This window comes from Motacilla alba, chromosome 20 (assembly GCF_015832195.1).
Source record: "Motacilla alba alba isolate MOTALB_02 chromosome 20, Motacilla_alba_V1.0_pri, whole genome shotgun sequence".
NCBI lineage: Eukaryota > Metazoa > Chordata > Aves > Passeriformes > Motacillidae > Motacilla > Motacilla alba.
Window position 1 is genome coordinate 6982173 of NC_052035.1, and position 18394 is coordinate 7000566.

An 18394-nucleotide genomic window follows, 5' to 3' on the forward strand; every position below is an offset into this window, starting at 1 on the left:
AAATGTCATAATCCTCTTTCTGATTATTTACACACTGTACAGAGCATTTGGATATACTGATCTCATTTTGGTGCAGCCTGATTTTCCTGTTTATTCCTGCTTCAACTGACAGCTGTAGCAGCTGTGTCTTTCCTCGGGGTGGGCACAACTTCTGACACTGTGGGGTTTAAATCTGGGACTGGTGCTTATAGATGCTGCAGCAATGCAAATAAATAACTGCTGGAGGAACCCTGGGCTCGTGCCTCTAGTCACCTCTGTCACACTGGGAGTGCTGGTTGGCCTTAAAACTTTATCAGCCTCTTTAGGACTTGAAATTGTGCCTTGCTGTGGAGGAAATGTCCACACTGTGGAAGCAGTGGTGCCAAATCATTTCCCCAAATGACTTCCCCTCTGGGTGGTAAAGTGCATTTTTCTGTTTTGTTTTCATTCCATCATATTCTGTATCTCAAGAGAAAGATTTTTTTTTTCCCCCACCCCCCCCCCCCCCCATCTACAGTTTGGTTTCCATATTGTTTAGTTAAAGAGAAGGTAACTTCATACACTGTGGAAATGTTTCCTACTCCCCATTAGTGATTAATACCAATAAAGCTAAAATGAAACTTAGACGATAAATGACAGATAGCAACCAATGAGATTTCCTGAAAGAGTTTTAAATGCTAATGATCCTTGAAATGTATAAAAATAAATTGCTTCATTAAAAACCATTTTACAAAATAATTTCTTCCTAGCAGCATATTTTCTTCAGAACAGTTCCCCCGTGTAACTACACCTGGGTAGTAAAATTTGATTCAGTGCTGTTCCTATGGGGCCACAGTCAAATGCCCTGATTTAGGTCTGTGTCCCTGTGCCTCATCAAGTTTGGGGCTGAAAATGAGAGACATGTTCAAGGCAAGTCTGCTGGAGTTTTTACTTTCTGCCCAGAGCCAGCGCCCTTGTTTGTGGGACAGCAACAAGCGCGTTTAAACGTGAGTGACAGAGCTTCTCTGTCATGGGCACAGGGCTTGTGAGTCACACATGGCTGAAACCACAGCCATTCTGCTCTAATTAAAGAGAACTTCACCAGGAATGTGTAATAATTAGCTTGGTGTGCACTACACCATCCATGTCAGCAGTGTCTGCCTCAAAGGTTGATTGAAATGTGCTCACCCTCCCTACATTGTGCTCCCTTCAGAGCTCCTCAGTCAGTTCATTACTGTGCTGTCATACACAGGATCCACAGAAATCTGCAGAAAATTAGAGCAGAGGCTCTGTTTAACAGGGGGGTCACACACCATGCTAAAGCAAGGCAGATTTATACATCAAAATGAGATCCCTGACCTACTGAAGATGAATTAACAACAAAAAGAAAATTCTGTTGTGGGAATGTGGCTTTTTCCAAGTTGTCTGTTGTTCAGTTTGAACAGGCACAATGCTTTTGTGCTGTGACTGTTTATCAAATTAAATACAGATTGTTTTTGCTTCTGTTTTTGAACTGTTTAATGAATAGGAAAATGCACTGCTGGTAACTTTGTTTGCATCAATGTGTTTTGTGCTCTTGCTGTGGATTTAGGAACAAGGTTATTGTCTGGGGGCAGGAGGGGTGGTTGGCTTGCTGACTTGTCACAGGCTCAGTGGTGTCTTAGCTGGGAAAAAACATTCATTTTCTAGGATGAATTAACCAAACTCACTTCAGTAGAGCTGCAGGTAGCATCATCCTTCTCCGGGGGAATTCACTAAAGGTTTTGTCACTGATGTTGGCAGGAGCAGGATCTGGGTGTGAGAAAGTGCACTTGTGCTTATGAAGGTGCAGGAGATATTTTAGAGCTGCCAGCACATGCATTTTCACATTCAGTGGTTTGAAAATGCTACAGACAGCCAGAGCTTCTGCACCATGTCCTTCCTTTTCAGGAATCAGTTTGGGACCCTCCTGGGGAGAGGTCAGACCCACAGGTGTTTGGGCTGGGAGCTGCTGGGACAGGAGAATCACAGGGAGCAAATGTGCACAGTCAGGGGCATTGGGTGCATTGCCATTTCCAACACCAGCTGGAGTGACACATGAACCTATCCTGAATTTGTGCCTTTTTTTTTTCTTTTTTTTTTCTTTTTTTTGTAGATTTTATGCTATTTGGGTTATTTTTAAGCAATGTTGTTCTTTGGGTGTAGCTGCAGTTGGGCTGCAGTTGAGGCTCTGCAAGGCTGCTGTCCTGAGCAGCAATAGTTGTATTGGACAAGGATTTTACTGTGTAATAATTGGGTTTCCATGGTAGGATGGGGCTGTTTAAACTCTGCTGATGCTGGTAATTAAGTAGGCAGCCTCAGTGGGAATGGAATTACTGGTTTGAAGGACAAGTCAGGAAAAAAATCACCCTCTGCATGTTGTGTTGCTGGCTAACTACCCCCAAACCAGTCACTAATGATGCTACTGGAAATCAATTTTTTGTCTAACCTACTGAAGCAATTCTCACATAGTTTCAGGTGTTTAAAGGAGCTTTATATCATCTGAAGTGTGTGGGCTGTTAGTGGTCAGGGTGAGTCACAGACATCCTTCAAAGAACAGAATTTGTTCATCTAGGAGAGCAAAAGAAAGGATGGGAAAATCATGTTAATGTTAAAATACACTTGGGAAGTAAAATTAATAAATGTATCTTAGAAATAGGAATGTGTAGATCCTGAATTTGGTGTAAGATCTCCCACCCCCCACACCTATCCCCAAGAAAGACAATCAAAGTGAATGGAAAAAATCTGATTTTCCCCAACAGGACACCACAACGTCTGTGAGGATAGGTCTCATGATGGAAGAAATGATCTTCAACCTTGCAGATACACATCTGTTCTTCAATGACCTGGAGGTATGTGGCTGCTTATTTTATTTAACATCTTTCTCTGTAATCATTTGCATGTGGTCTAGAAACTTGGGGGAGTTTGGCCAAGAAATTTTTCATTTTTGACCCCAGAGAAGTGGACCTTAGTTGGCTTATTGGAAGCATCCCTTTGATATTTCCATTCTATTCTGATTTATTTTTTTTTCTAAATAGTCAGTGAACAATGATGGCTTTTTGCAGATTTACTAAATGTAATAATGAGGACATTGCTGCTGCTTCTCCTGAAATTTGCTATTTAATAATTTTATTCAGCTGAATTGGCATAGATCCTCTGGGGGCAGACAGCAATTAGCTATGAGCCAAAGCAGAGGTTTTGAAAATGTTGCTCTGTTCTTGAGGAAGGTTTTGCACAGACAGAGCAGGAGGTCTGCTCAAGCTCAGGAATACTGCAGGATGAAACTATGGGAGTTTCACTGTAACACACCAACAGGAAGAATTTTTCCTGCTGGTGCCATGGTTAGACATGACTATCTGTGATACAAAGCAAAAATCCTTTAGAGTGTGTGGTAAAACGCAGGCAGAGTGGTGCTGGCAGAATGCTGAGCAGCAGCTGTGCAGCAGGGAGGGAAATGTGCTGGCACTTGCAGGCAGAGCACTCAGCCTGAATGGATCAGGTACAGAGTGATGAGGTGGGGATGGAGCTCTGGGCACCTTGGAATCAAAACACTGCTTGGAGGCATTTGGAGAATAAAAACCTGGCATCCCTGGGCAGACTTCTGTGGTCTTTTATTTTTGTATTTTTTTTCTCTTCACTTGAAAAAGGAAGAATTTGTTTCTGTGCCAGATGAAAGGAGAGAACTTTTTCTGTGCCTGAGGAGTTCAGTGGGAATTTCTGGTTCCTTCACTGCTTGATTGCACCGTGGTCCCCTCTGTCAGGGGAGGCACAGCCTTTCCTGCCACCTGGCTCCCTGCAGTCTTGAGGTGTCACTTGCTGAGAATTTTTATTTCCTTTCAAAGACAAGCACCTGAACTGACAGATTTTTCCTCTTTCAACTTTTTTCATAGAGGGAGTTTGTGGTGAGGGCATGGAAAGTACAAAGTTGAATCTCTCTCTTAGGGGAAAAAAAAATACAGAGCTCCTCTTTTAAGAGCCCAGGGCATTATTTAAGCAGTGATAATATTTACTACAGAACCATCACCTTTCAGCCAGCAGATCTCAATATGTGATGCGACAAAGTCCCATGTCCTGCACAATGACCCTCCAAAACCCCTCTGCCTTTCTAGACTTTTGCAAGAATTACCAGTTTTAAAATAAGTTTTCTCCTTTTTTCACTTACTGCCCTAAAATTTTAAATGAAGCAGCAAATTGTCTGGCCTTCATCAAATTGTGCACATTTGTCAGTCAGAAACTGCTCTGGGCATTGGTGGTTTGGTTTTAGCTGAGCTTTTTCAATGAAAAATTGATGGATGACAGAGAATTAAAGAAAAGTAAATGTGCATTACAGAATTTTACTTTCCAAAAAAGCCATGTCAGTTTGGAGGAATTTGCAGCAACAGAGTCATCCAGAGTTACCCACCCTACTCCTTCATTTAGGATGATAAATAAAAGCCACTTTTGTGTATTCACAGAGTGGTATTTAAAGATAATACATCACTGACTACTGGGCTTAAAAAATACAGTGAATGACATCCTTAAAAACCAAAAAAAAAAGGATTTGTGAAAACCAGCACAGGAATAGGTTCAGTTGCAGGCCCACAGGCATTACCATATACATGAGCACCATCATGTGGTGCAATGCTGACTGTACCAGACAAAATGAGCTGAAACTGCACAGGGCAGAAACCATCTCTGAGCATCTCTTGAGCTGGGGCAGAGTGGGAGGTGCTGTAGCTGAGAGAGCAGGGGGACAGTTTCCCATCTGAAAACAAAGCAGGAGTTCTCTTAAATGCTGAAAATGTTTCTGTAGCACAAATCCAAGTTCAGCCATTCTGGGGGGTGCAGCAGACTGGACTAACCAGAGCATGGCTGGCCTCAGAACTGACAGTGGAATAGGGGGAAAGAGTGGAGAAAATGTCACCCATCCTTTCCAGAGAGGCAGGATAGACAAGGAAATCAATTCCCTTGCTTTAGCACAGGGGAATGATTGGTTCTGCTGGCTGCAGTTTGTGGTGCTGTGCAGAGGAGAAGGTGCTGCCAGGGTGCAAAGCCCTTCTGAAGCATTCCCAGGATTTGCCTGATGAGGACAAAGCATTTGTCCATAGATACAGCAAGTTTTGCACAGCCCTTGGTAGAATTTGTGTGATCCTCCTTAGTCTGGTGAGGATGTGATGTCACCTAGCAAAAAATTGTCTTCAGAATCTGAGGGAGGAGCCTGAACTGGAATTCAACCTTTTTGCTGTCCAAAAAAAAAATTTAAAAAAAAAAAAAAAAGATTCTGAAACTCTGGTTAGCCAGGGCTTTATCTTTTCTTAGGATCTACCCAGAAGGGATTCGGGTAATTGTTTCCTGGATGCATTAGCTGAATGCTTTTGGCTGTGCAGTTCCATTCAGATGGATCTATTCAGATCCATCCTGCTTCAGCCCATCCTCTCTCAGTGCTGCAGTGCAGTAGGCAGGTTCCAGGTTCCAGCTGATTCACCCCAAAACTCAGGGTGGTTGTGTGGGAGGAGGCTGATCTCTGGTCCCCAGGGCAGGGGGTGACTGCAGAAGTCTTAGACTCCTACTGAAAACTTTCAGTCTTTTTACAGAAAGGGATTCTCTGTCAGCAAGTTCAGTCCCACAGGCAGATGAAATCCCTACAGTCTGCAAGTGTGAGCCATGCAAGGTGTGTGCACAAAGGGCCCTGATCATGCTGCAGGGTAAATCAGCAAATATTCACCTGACAGGAGATATTCTCCCTCTCTGCTCCCCTTTCTAGGGGAACTGGGGAGAAAAGAGCTCACCCAGTGTTAAAAATCACAGTGAAGTTAAAATACAAACTCTGGCCTTTCCAGGGTTGTGCTTTTTTCCCCAGATGCCTTTTGTTCACAGTACAATGCTGGCTAAAGAACAGCACCTTCCACCCCAAGCCCTCTGGAGATATTATTGTCTAGCTGTCTGGAAAACAGGTATTAAGGACAGGAGGGCTGACAAGAGGATGAGGAACTGACAAACAAGGGGATTAGTGTGTTTACAGGTTGCTGCCTTTGGGAGCCATCCCTGGAGGTTTTGTGTTCTGGGAAGTGTTAACCCCTCCTAATGAGGGATGCAAGCTCCACTGATCAGTGAATCCATGAGATGTTTAAAACTCTCTAGCACACTCCTGATCCCCAAATAGACTGTGTGCCTTTGTAAGTTGTTTTTATATCTGCACGAGACATTCCTTGGGAGTATTCAGGGGGAGTGTGAGGGATAACAGAAGGAGCTCTCAGGAGCCCTGTATTTCACAAGGAGGCAGCAGAGGCTTTTCTCCAAGCCAGCCGTGCCATTTAAAACAGCTCAGGCTCCTCTAAATGTGGCAGCTCCTGCCTGGAGGCAGCACCCAGAGATACTCCAAGAGTAAAACCAGATCAGTGCCCAGAGCTGCAAGGGCTGACTGAGGTCTCACACACCAGCCTGAGGTCCAGGCTGGGTGTGCCACACACCCTCCACCCTGAGATCCCAGCTGAAAAACCAGCAGGGATGTCTCACACACCTTCCTGAGGTCCAGGCTGGGTGTGCCACACACCCTTCACCCTGAGATCCCAGCTGAAAAACCAGCAGACGCGAAACCCGGCCAGGTCCCCATCACAGCCTTCCTGCCATCCCAGCAACCTCCTCCTTTCAGCAGCTGCGGTACCTCGGTGTGTTTGATTCCCCTCTCACTGGGGTGGCAGGGGGTCCTGCAGGGACGAGGGCTCAGCCCGTGGGCAGTGCTGGGGCTGCGGGAACGCGGGGGGCGCAGCCGGCGCTATGAGGTAGCGTCTCAGCCAGTGTCAGGGTGTTTTATTAACTCAGAAATGTGATAGCTACTGTTGTCACACTCCGGCGTACAGAACAATCCATTCACAAACGAGAAAAACAGATCCCTGCACGAATGCCTTTCCCCTGACTTCATGCAGTCGCACAGCTGAAGTGGAGTGGGCTGACCCCAGCGTGGTTCACAGCAGCTACTGGGAGGGGGCCTGGAAGTGCTGGGTTGGAGGAGAGAGGTGCCAGCAGGGATCTGCTGTTCAGCTGCTTGGCTGCAATTATATACAGCGATATATACTCCAGTGATGGGTTGATAAGAGGGCTGATGAGATGAGAACAAGAGTCAGTTGTGTGCCATTTTGAGAATTATCTAAAGTGCTGCAGAAAATCTCATTAATATGGACAAGAGCTATCTGTCATGTTTTGCTGTTGACAAAGAGTTTGGTTACTTGTTGGGGGATTTATTTTTTTTCATTTTTTTGCAAGGGGCTAGTTTAAAGTAATTCATCAAACTCATCATTGTGTAAGGAAGGTAAAACAAATTTGTGGTTTACAGAACACTGAAGTGGTGAAGAATTACTGCACCTTGGTTAGCTGCAGTTGTTCTGACTCCAGAGTCCTGTGGTACCAGGTGTCACAGCTTTTAAACTCTGTTGAAAAATCAACCAAAATAAAAGATAGTGTTCATCAGCTTGCAGGCTTTCTGTTCTGCTCTCACCTGTAAGGCTCATGGAGAAAGGAGAGTTAAGGTACAGGGGGAAACTTCCCAATTTTTCTCTTTCTAATCTTAATGCTGAGACTGGGAAAGAAACCAAAGGAATAACATTTCTCACATTTTTGAGGCAGGGCCTCCCCCATTGGAACAATGAGGGATTCTGGAAGATAAGATCTCGAGCACATACTTCATGCAGGCTGAGCTCCAAGTGTATATTCTGGTTAAATTTCCTGTGCATAGATTTCCTCATTATTGACACACATTATTCCTCAGCCCAGTCTGGGGCTGGGGCAGTGGAAGAGTGTTTGTTGTGCTTCAGCCCAGCTTCCCTGCACATCAAAGGAAGCTCAGCCCCCTCAGAACAAACTGGGAAAACACCAGCAGGACAGGCAGGACAGGCGTCTCTGGAAATCTCCTTGGGACAGATCTTCTCCCCTGTAATTATGTGGGCATACACCTCCTGTCCAGAGCAGAATTCTCACAGGGGGAAAGGCTGCCAAGTCTCTGCCTTATCATGCATACAGAGTAGAAAAAACTCAGCTTTCCTGGCTAAAACACAAGCATCTCCATCTCTGTCTGCATAAGGAGTTCCACTCACTGTGTTATTCAAGAGCTGTTGTGCCCTTAGATAACAGCAGATCTCACACACACTCTCTGTCTGTTCATATTTTGTGCAAGTGCTATGTGATACTTGTTAACAATTAACTGGCTAGACTACAATACTAGCAAATTGTAAGATTTTATCTCCTTGATATTACGCTTAAAGTAATTTTGCATTATATTATTTCCATTTTTTTCCACAACATTTACTCACTATTGTATTTTCTTTTCCATCTGCCTCCTAGGACTGTGACCAGATCCACATAGATGATGTATCATCAGATGATAATGGTCAGGATCTGAGGTATGGGGTCTCCCAAGCTGGAAGCTGCAGGACAGGCAGTCCCCAGCCACTTGGAAGTAGCAGGGGGCTGGCCAGTGATTCTCAGACCTGCACTGTCTCCCCTCCTGGCTCCATGCTGTCTGCATTTATTGAGCACACACAAGTACAGAGTCCCCTTTCTCACATTGTTGTGTCTGTGCCTTCTCTCAGGCCCTGACTGTGCTGAGCTTTGGCCCATTCTGGGAAATACATCTAAATTAGGTTGAGCTCCAGTCATAAATGAACCACACCAGGTTCATATATGATTTAACCAGACAATTGTCACAGCTGTCACCAAAATGATTCAAAACCAGACTGAAAGGTTTCCCACTGTCCAATCTGTAGTGAATGGGCTTAGTAGTGAGGAGCTGGACTTTGCCATGCCAGATCCCTGTTGAAACTTGTGCACCAAACATTACCATTACCTGTGTAAGCTGGGTCATCGTGTTCATAGAACTACTGCAGTACAGTTCCATCTGCTTTTCCCAAAATTGCCTGCAGAGCAACAAAAGGAAAAGAATGAAGTGTGCAGAACTCATACAGAGCTTTGCAATTTGTGGTTTTATGGATGATTATTGTGAGAAATTGATGCAGGAACAGAACATTTTTTCAGATCTGTTCTGGTGATTGTGCTGAAGATGAACTTCAGTTCTGTACAGCGTGTCCCGTGTGTGCCTCTGCTGCCACTTGTCTCCACATTTCTTTTCAGCCCTTTCCCCTCCCTGCTGGCACTGTGCAGGCTGTAATTACACTGACCTCTCCCCTTCCCTCCTCCCTCTCCCAGCACGTACAACTTCTCTGCAGATGGCTTCCACAGCTCCACTGCCAGTGCAAACCTGTGCCTGGGCTCGGGCGTTCACGGCGGAGTGGACTGGATGAGGAAACTGGCGTTCCGCTACCGCCGGGTCAAAGAGATGTACAACACCTACAAAAACAATGTGGGGGGTAAGTGCCCGTGGCCAGGCCACCAGCAGGCCTTTCATCCTCCCAAAAACTGCAGAGCCTGCAGGGCCATCTCTGGAGGAGGTGGAGGGAGCCCCATGATACGAGTGCTTCACGGTGAGCTGAGCAAGCGCCTCCGCAGTCACCCTGAAACTGGTTCTGTACAGGGTTTGTGGGAGTCACACTAAAATGCCTGGTTAGTGGTTTGAGAAGGACTCAGGTCTGAGAGTGGGGCTTTGTTTGGTAATTTATTTGGCAGGAAAGCAACCTTCTCCAGTTTTCCAGAATGTTTAGCAGGCAAGCAAACAGTTCAAAACTAAATATGCCTTTTTTTTTCTACACAGCATGTCTGATTGCTGTCTGAAGGCTTTCTTGTATTATAGCTGCTTGTTTTTAACTCCCCTAAAACAATACCACCAGAAATCAGCATTCCCTGGCTTCCTTCATCTCACCTAGTTCCAGACAGTTCTTCCAAGAGACTCAGCTTCCTTTTCAGTACATCAGTGCAGGTTTCCCTCTGACTAGAAAAAGAAAAGCAAAACTCAAAGCATCACCACAACTTATTTATTGGTTGGAGGTCAAATCTATCCTGCATGCACTGGAAATGGGGCATGGCTTTTCAGGAGAAACAAAACCATCCTGGCCTCAGGTGTCTCTCTGCAGGTCACTGCCCACTTTACACAGCTCTTCCATCTTCTGGCTCGCTTCCCGTGCAAGCTTTATGCTCACTCCAGGAAAGGTGTTCCAAGGAACCATTGACTGAACCATTCCAGCAGAGGGGAAGGAAGCTGAGCTGCAGCAGCAGAGGATTGTGCAGCAGCTGAGCCTCAAGTGACATGGCAGTGACAAAGGGAGGCAGTGGCACCAGGGCCAAGAGAGGCAGTGGGAGAGTTCAGAGCACAGGCAGGTGCCCTTTGGCACTGTGCATACAAAGCCATGCAATTCCCTTTCTGTGCTTTCCCTGCTTGCAGGTTTAATAGGAGCTCCTAAGAGGGAGACCTGGCTGCAGCTGAGAGCAGAGCTGGAGGCGCTGACTGATCTCTGGCTCACGCACGCTCTGAAGGCGCTCAATTTGATACATTCCCGGTAAGAGCAGCTCCAAGAACTGTCTGTGGGTTTGATCCAGGAGCTCCTTTGCTTCCCTTGTTTTCCCCTCTAAACAAATTGAGACACATTTACAGGACTTTGCTGGCCAAGCCTGTGGGAGGCCAGTCTGCACATGTTTGCCAGGCTGAATTATCAAGGGTTGGGGTGAGCTTGGGATGGTGAACTGAGCAAAAGCAAAACAGTTCTTGTCCTTGCCTTTCCTTGGCTCCCTCAAGCAGGTTTACAAAAGAGGAGAGGGAAGGAAGAACCCTTCTGTCCCTGGATGTGCTCACTCACAGAACCCAGCATGGACATTATTACATTGTGTTTAAATTCCCACCAAAGAGATCCTGGCAAGCTTGCAGTAAAGCTGCATCACTGCTGCTAGTTTGGTTGATGTTTTTTTCATTCTACTGAGCTGATCAAAAGACATTTCTGGTACTAACATTATCTCCCTCTGGCTGCAGAATCCCCCATTGGCTCGGGAACTTCCAGTGGCAGGAAGGGTTTGCTTCCTACCATCTTTCAGGCCAGGGTGAAAGAAATAAACCCAGATTTCTAATAACTTCTGTTTCCTAGGCCCAACTGTGTGAATGTGTTGGTCACCACCACTCAGCTTATACCAGCTCTGGCTAAAGTGCTACTCTATGGGCTGGGCACTGTCTTCCCCATTGAAAACATTTACAGTGCAACAAAAACAGGTAAGAACAAACTATCTGAGGCCTCACCTAAGGCAGGCTGAAGTTTTGTCCCTAAGTCATGCAATGAGTGAGCTTTATTTTTAGCTCCCTACTTACAGTTGTCTAAATCACATCCTGACTCCCACACAACCTAGTACAGACTGCAGGGAAAAAAAAATCTAAAAAACACTTCTCAAGTGTCTCCAAAGGGAAGTAAGCCAGATATATGGAAATGTACCCACCCTATGGAGCACTGGCTGCCTGTGGGATGTCCAGCTGCACCCAGCTGGAAGGAAGGTCTGGTTGGACCTGGTACAGAAACACTCTTTGGATCCTCTTGCTCTTGCAGAGGGGTCAAGTGTGCTGAATGAGCTTTGTGAGTAGTAAGTACTGATAGGGTTGGCTTGGGCCTTCTTTGTGTTCTGTTCTTTCTGGTTTGTTTGAACCTCTGAGGATTGCATTTTCATGTTTTTACTGTGACCAGAATGAACAGAAAAGGGCTCTGGAAATTGAATGCCACGAGTGCCACATCAGTCTGCCAGCTGGTGGCCTAAGCAGGGCATCACAGTCACAAAGCTGCAGAAAACTGGCGGCACTTGCAAGTCCTTGGCTGACAAACAAGTGCTGGTAACTGCCATGAGATGGAGAGGATCTGCCTCAGAAGAAGATCCAGTTTGAAAAGAGAGCAAAGAGTGCTGCAGCCAGTTCAGTTAGGGGATAACTCCAGGTCCTGTGCCTGCATATTAGCTCTGCCTGTGGTGTGTGTCCAGATAAAAAAATGTATCTTCTCTTGTGTTGCTCAGGGAAAGAGAGCTGTTTTGAAAGAATAATGCAGAGGTTTGGAAGGAAAGCCGTGTACATTGTAATAGGAGATGGTGTTGAAGAGGAACAGGGAGCAAAAAAGGTACAGTTTGTGGATGCCATGCTGGATTCTTCCAAGTTTTGATTGCAATGACCCTTTCTTTATTTAAGAATTTAATGAAGCTCCCTCCATTTGAAGCAGCTTAAAATTGGTCTCATTTCTTAATATGTAAAATACTTAACAATCACCTGGTCAGAAATTCCGTACTCTAGATCCCCCCCACTTTGGCAGCTGGTACAATATTTCAGGTAATTGCTGTGTCACATGTTCCAGGAATTATTCTTGCTTAATAAAGATGACTGTAAAGACATGAAAAGGGGAAATTCCAGTGTGTGACTTCAGATGAGCAGGCAGAGTGAATTTCTGATCTACACATGCTACTTTTGTAAATTCTAACTTGTTGGAATTAGCTTTTAATTACTTACTAGAATATGCCTGTATCCATACATGTGTTTGTATTTATGACTCATTGAGATCACGAGTGTAACTTCATTATAGCAAATACCAAAGGGCTTGTACAGAGTTGCTGCCTTCATCAACAACTTCTGGATCAGTGTGATTAATTTCACAAGCAAAATTAAATTAGAAAATTGTACTGAATACAAAGAACAGAAACTGCAAAAGCAGTGTGATCGTGAATAATGAGAATTGGAACAGCCAAAGTTTTCATTTCCTAAACTTTAGAAGAAAAACATGCCTGGAACTTCCATTTATTTGCCTATACAGGGCCAGGAATACAATTTGTTAATTGCAATTAGTATTTGCAAGATGTCTTTGTGTATCCTGGGTCTTGTGCTCCTCAGGTGACTGGAGAAATGTGATGGAGCTGCCTTTGCTCCAGGAGCATTGCACATGAGTTGAGATGCAGGGACTGGCTGAATGAGCTCCATCTTCAGCAAACTTTTAACAGATTAATTTTTTAACAGACACACGAATGACTGGTGTAGCTCAGGTGCTGTTGAAATATTATATTACAGGGGCTCAGCTGTTCAGGTGAACCTTGTGCTGGGGGACCTGGTATCTCATTCTCACTGAAGATCCTGCAAAGACTTCCCAAGCAAATTTGAGCTCTCTGGTTGCACAAGCCCAGTAACAAAGGGATCCCAGAAAATAAGGTGGGGGGCACATGTTCTATCCCCAGAACTGAATCTCAGGTTATCTTCAAAGCAGCAGAAACTCAGGGTTTTTTATAGTGTATTTTTCCTGGCCAGTGGAAGCAACAGTATCTGCACCCACCTTGGAAAACCAGCTAAAACTGAAGATGGTTTTGTAGCTCAGGAAGGGTTAAGGAGTGTCAGGAAGAGCCCAAAAGCACGACTGGGGCTGAAGTGACAATGGTCTGCTGCTTGTGGCAGCTCAGTGCCACACTTCAAAGGCAGTGGGTCAGTGAACAGAAGTGCATCAAAGGCTGCAGGGGCTCCCAGCCTGCCTGGGGAGGTGGGGAGGTTCAGCAGTCTCCTCTGCTGGGATTCCAAGGGCCTCCTGTCTCCTGGCCCGAGCAGCTCAGCCATTAGTAGAGCACATTCTTTGCTGGGCTGTTGCCTCCTTTGATTGATGACAATCATTAATCAAACCTTCTACACACCTGAGCTTTATACAGAAAAAACAAAAAAAAAGGAGGGGACGGGCAGAGAGCCTTTTGCTGTTCTGCTGACAGCACTGATAACATCTCCAGTGTCGTGGGTCATTTTTCTTCACCTGTCTGATGAGTGATAAATCTGTAACTGCTGAACAACAGGAGTGGCTGGGAGGCCAAGTTTTCTTCTGGTTTAAGAAAGAAAAACAGATAATTTAATGGAAGGGGTTTGATACAAACTGGGGGAGGGGGAAGGAAATAACTTCTCCCCTTAAAGTGAAATTGCAGAGCAGTGGATTTCAGTCTCTTCAGCTGTCTTGGTTTGCTTGCTGTCTCTACACACACTGATAAACAGCTCAAAGAAAACATTTGTTTACTGGTAGGCAACAGGCACCATACCAGAGAGCAGCTTTAGTTGTATTTAAAGGTTATGGGAGTGTAAAGAGACTCTCTGTAACATAAACATCTGGAACCACTGGTGGTTTTGGTACACAGGTAGGTACAGTTGGAAAAGGAACACCTCCCTTCATCAGGATCTGTCTGGGAAGTGCATGTTCTCTGAAGCTTTGTCAAAGCTGTTTATGCAGGAGCAGCATGGTTACAGGAGAATTCCTGCAGTGATAAAAGACTCTTAGCAGTGTTCTGCCCATGCTGGAAGGGACTAGGTGCTGTCAGTTCAGGCTTTCTGTACATTTATTACTGCATTAATTCCACTGACTGTGCAGAGACTGACATTTTGGGAGAAGGCAAAGAAAATCAGAGTCCCAAATGTTACAAATCCCAGTGCAGAAAGGAGCTGTGCCTTTGATTTAACTGCTTTAACAGTTTTGGAGGACAAACAAATCCAGCGCAACCCCCAGGCTCACCAGAACACACCAAAAAAAGCTGTATTTAACATCTAAGAACATGTTCTAATTATTTTGAGGTTCTCTCTGTGCAAGCAGCCAGGGGGATCACAGCTTTTGGTAAGGAACTCAGCTGTTCAGGGATCTTTCAGGGCACTCTGGTGACAGGTAACATTCCAGGTCCTCAATGAAATTCAACTGCACTTGTTTCACAGCAATTAAATAGTTGACCTTTTTTCCTCTTTCAGATGCAAGTCTTGCTTTCCTACTGTATATTTATAATTTTTAGGATAATGATCAGGATATTATAAAGAAGTTAGAGTAGGTCACAGGTACTGACCTTCCAGATTTTGTCCAGATGCTCAGATTTCAAGTGGAACAGGCTGCTTAAAATTTGGACATGTGTGTACAGGCTTCAGATTTATCACAGCAAATACAAATTCAAAAACAGGGAGGCAGAGGAGTAATTGAAGATAATCTCCCATAAATATGAGTTAGGAAAGTATTTTGGGGACAGGCTGTTTTATAACCCTATTGCACCTTCCCCTGAGGCAACAGGTTCCATTAAATGAATAATTGATTGAGCAATGATACCAGTTCCTACATTTACAGAAAATGCAGTATGACCTACAGTTCCAGTTCATTGGGAAAGGGAATTGTTAGAAAGCATTTTGATTGTGTGGCATTTTATCCCTTTATTTACATTTTTATATATTTTAATATCTTCCTTTTCCAATAGATGACTTTAATTTACTTGTCTGTGAATCACTGATAACAGCTTCCACTACTGATGTTCGCTTCAAACTGTTCTAGTAACACTGCAATTCTAGAAACATTCCTAATAATTTGTGGGGGGAAAAAATAGGAGCAAGGTTTGGCATCCAGCCCACATCCTCCATCAGCTGTGAAGCAGGATACTCCTGAATCGTGGAGGATGTGTCTTCCTGTCTGCATAGGAGAGACAGATCAACAGAGACACCTCCCACTTTGTCCCTCCCTCCCTCCCTCCCTCCCTAAGATGAGCCTCCTTGCCTCTGCCACTGTGTCAACCTGGTGGCCAAGTACAAAACTCTGTTCCTGAGGGTACAAGCTAAGGAAAGTTGTTTTGATCTCAGTATTTTACAAAAACAGAAAAAAAAACCCTGCACTCTTTTGGTTTCACTCTAGCACAACATGCCCTTCTGGAGAATCTCTTGTCACGCTGACCTGGAAGCTCTTCGGCACGCCTTGGAACTTGAATATTTGTAGCAGACCCCAACATCTTAGCACTGGGAGGGCTTCACTCAGACTCTTACATCGGTTCCAGCTATTCCTCAATGTTTTCTTAGTAAAAAAAAAAAAAATCCCACAGCAACTGCAGTTTTTCTTTTTTTTGAAGGAGAACCCTTTCAGTGGAAGCCTTTAAGAACTTGCAGCCAAAGAATATTGTCTCAAGTCCTCCTTCCTTTGGAGAGAGGAAAATGCTCCTGCTCAGTCGCTGGGATGCTGCAGTTGCTGGCTAAGGTGGAGGCACAGAGCTCTAATGGCCTTTTTGCCATCAACAAGGCAAATGCTACAAGTCTGGGTCTCCCTGTCAGCGTTCTTGGTTTTGAAGGGGAAGAGGACACAGCAAAGAGTCTCTGCACAATCCATCACATCACACAGGACCTTCAGAAAATAGGAGTGAAACTGTTGGTTTTTTTTTTGGTTGTTTTGTTTCTTTTTTTTTTTTTTTTTTTTTTTTTGTATTTTTTTAATTTATGAACTAATCTCATTACTCTGGTATTAAGCTCTGTACCTGTTTTTCATCTGGCTTTGGGGGTTGGGGGGGTGGGGAAAGCCTTACTGTTCTAAATTAATAGTTCATTTCTCCAGAACAAACTCTGGGGAGAATCATATTGTGTACATGAGTAGTAAGGACACATGGTACTGCTGGTAAGAACTCTGGCTGTGGTTTTGAACCCTACCAAGAGGGTACATGGACTGTGCCTGTGTCTACACGGTGCCTTATGCTGCCATCTTGGGGCTGAGGATGGGGGAAAGTACCTTGTGATGAGTGAAAGGCATTAAATAAAAACATGTTTACATTTTGGGGGACTGGAGTACCTGCCTTCTGTCCCAGCACTCCTGGATCTAAAGGTAGCAGGTGGAATGTGTGCTCCATGTTTCAAGGCTGGCCTGGTAATGTTGCTGTCAAAATATTTCAGTTCTCTGGGCCTGGATGGATCTCTCAGTTTGAAAATGACTGATTGTTCCTTGCTGTGGCACCAGGTAAGGTCAGAAGGATCAAAGCCTCTCTGGAAGGGGGTTAGACATGCAGCAAATGCTACAGCCCTCACCTCTCACAGGGTTACACAAGTGCTACACAAGCCTGAGGGATACTCCTAAGCTCTAAAAACATTTAGGGAAGACAGTGCTGGATCTGGGAGGGGATTTTCTGCCGAGCTAAAGCAGAAAATCTGATCTTCAATTAATCCAAGGCAGCAGCCCCACAGCAGCTGTGACACATCAGCACAAGCAAACCCAGCCTTTCAGTAACACTGTGGGGGCATTTGCAAAGAGCAGCTCCCTGGGCTTAGCACAACTCCATGCACAATGTCACTTCTCTAGCACAGGCATTGCAGGTGCAGGTCTCAGGGCTTGCTGAGCAGAATTTTTCCCTCAAGGTTTCCCTGCTGTAAGAGTGGTTTCCTTCACTTGTGATATAATTTCCTATTTGTGACAAAGGCAGTGGAGAATTGACTGATGTTTGCAAGGTAAGGGCTCTGCTAAATCAACCTCTGAAAGAGGAGTAAATACCAGGGATTGCAGATTCCAGAGAAGCACAACTCCAGCTTTTAAGACCCATCAGCTAATGATCCTCCTTGAAATTCCCTATTTAACACCTGACTTAATCGAGTTAATTGTCCGAGCACTGATTCTGGGTTTTTTTCTAAAAGATTCTTGGAAGATTTTGCTTTCAGAATATATTTAAAGGTTTGAAAGCTCTTGGTTTTGTTGCTGACATTCTTAGCAGAGCTTTGGGTGGGACACACCAAGGGTCAGGAACACATCTGTCACACAGGTGTCAGCACTTCCCTCCAGTCACCATGGCACACTCATCTCCCAGTGCAGGAAGAGTATCAGGACTTTCTGTTCCAGGCAATTTATCATGGACAGAAGAGGGGATCTACAGCAGTTTTGTACTTAGGAACATCCAGAAGGCCTGGGAACATGCACAGACACCTGTACAGGTCTTGCTCAGCTCCTTCACCTGTCTTTCTACATTTTCTACATCCTTTAGTAGGATTTGGAAACCTATTATTTTAGAGGAGGGAAGAAAACATCTATTCTGTAGAGAAAAAAGCAATGCTCATTAATAAGAAAAAAAGCCCTTCACAGGCTGGAACAGGTGTCAGAAAGCAGTGGGGTGTCCTACAATTTGTACATCACTTTTTCCTTTAACACAAGGCCTCGTTTCAGCAGCCAAGTTCCATGGGGAAGGCCAAACCTCATTTCAGGCTTTCAAGTTTTGTGCTCCTCTGTAAACGGTAGCACTGGGAACACGAACTGTGGTTGCTTTACAAATGCCCAGAACAAGGTAACTGCAGGAGCAGGAGCCTCAGACAAAATTCATAGATTTTACAGTGCTTCATAAGCTCCCTGTTTCTTTTAACTTTAATTATGACACACACAGAGAAGTCCTGCCCAATTCATGCTCTCTTGAGGGGCTGCAGTTGCACTCAGAGGCCCCATTTCTACCCACAAATACACCTAACACTGACATACATCTGTCCAACCACTGAATAAATGGTACACAACATCAAACTGGACAGGCTTGGATCCAAAGGTCCCACACTTCTGAGACAGAAGATGCCAAAGCAGGTGAAATTACCTGTCATCTGGAGACTCTGCAGAAACGAACATTCCTCCAGATTGAACCAAAACTGGAAATCCAGGAACACAGAACATTTTTCTAAAACAGTTTAATAAAAAAATTGTGACGTTTCTTGAAAAATTGGAGAAACCCAAAGCATATTGTGTGTGTCACCTGTCTTAGTCACAAAGAAACACAA

The 18394-nt window shown here is 44.7% G+C and overlaps 1 protein-coding gene across 9 annotated transcripts in view; it reads left to right on the forward strand.

Moving 5' to 3' along the window:
* The window catches only part of EYA2 (EYA transcriptional coactivator and phosphatase 2), an 89452-nt gene extending 73021 nt beyond the window's left edge, over positions 1–16431 (forward strand). For all 9 annotated transcript variants that reach the window (XM_038158490.1, XM_038158488.1, XM_038158489.1 and 6 more), the window contains 7 exons: positions 2739–2828; positions 8293–8351; positions 9154–9314; positions 10283–10397; positions 10977–11098; positions 11881–11981; positions 15528–16431. In XM_038158490.1, the coding sequence (XP_038014418.1) occupies positions 2739–2828; positions 8293–8351; positions 9154–9314; positions 10283–10397; positions 10977–11098; positions 11881–11981; positions 15528–15608 (729 nt within the window). In that variant the 3' untranslated portion in view covers positions 15609–16431. The remainder of the gene's footprint in view (positions 1–2738; positions 2829–8292; positions 8352–9153; positions 9315–10282; positions 10398–10976; positions 11099–11880; positions 11982–15527) is intronic.
* Positions 16432–18394: the final 1963 nt, after the last annotated feature.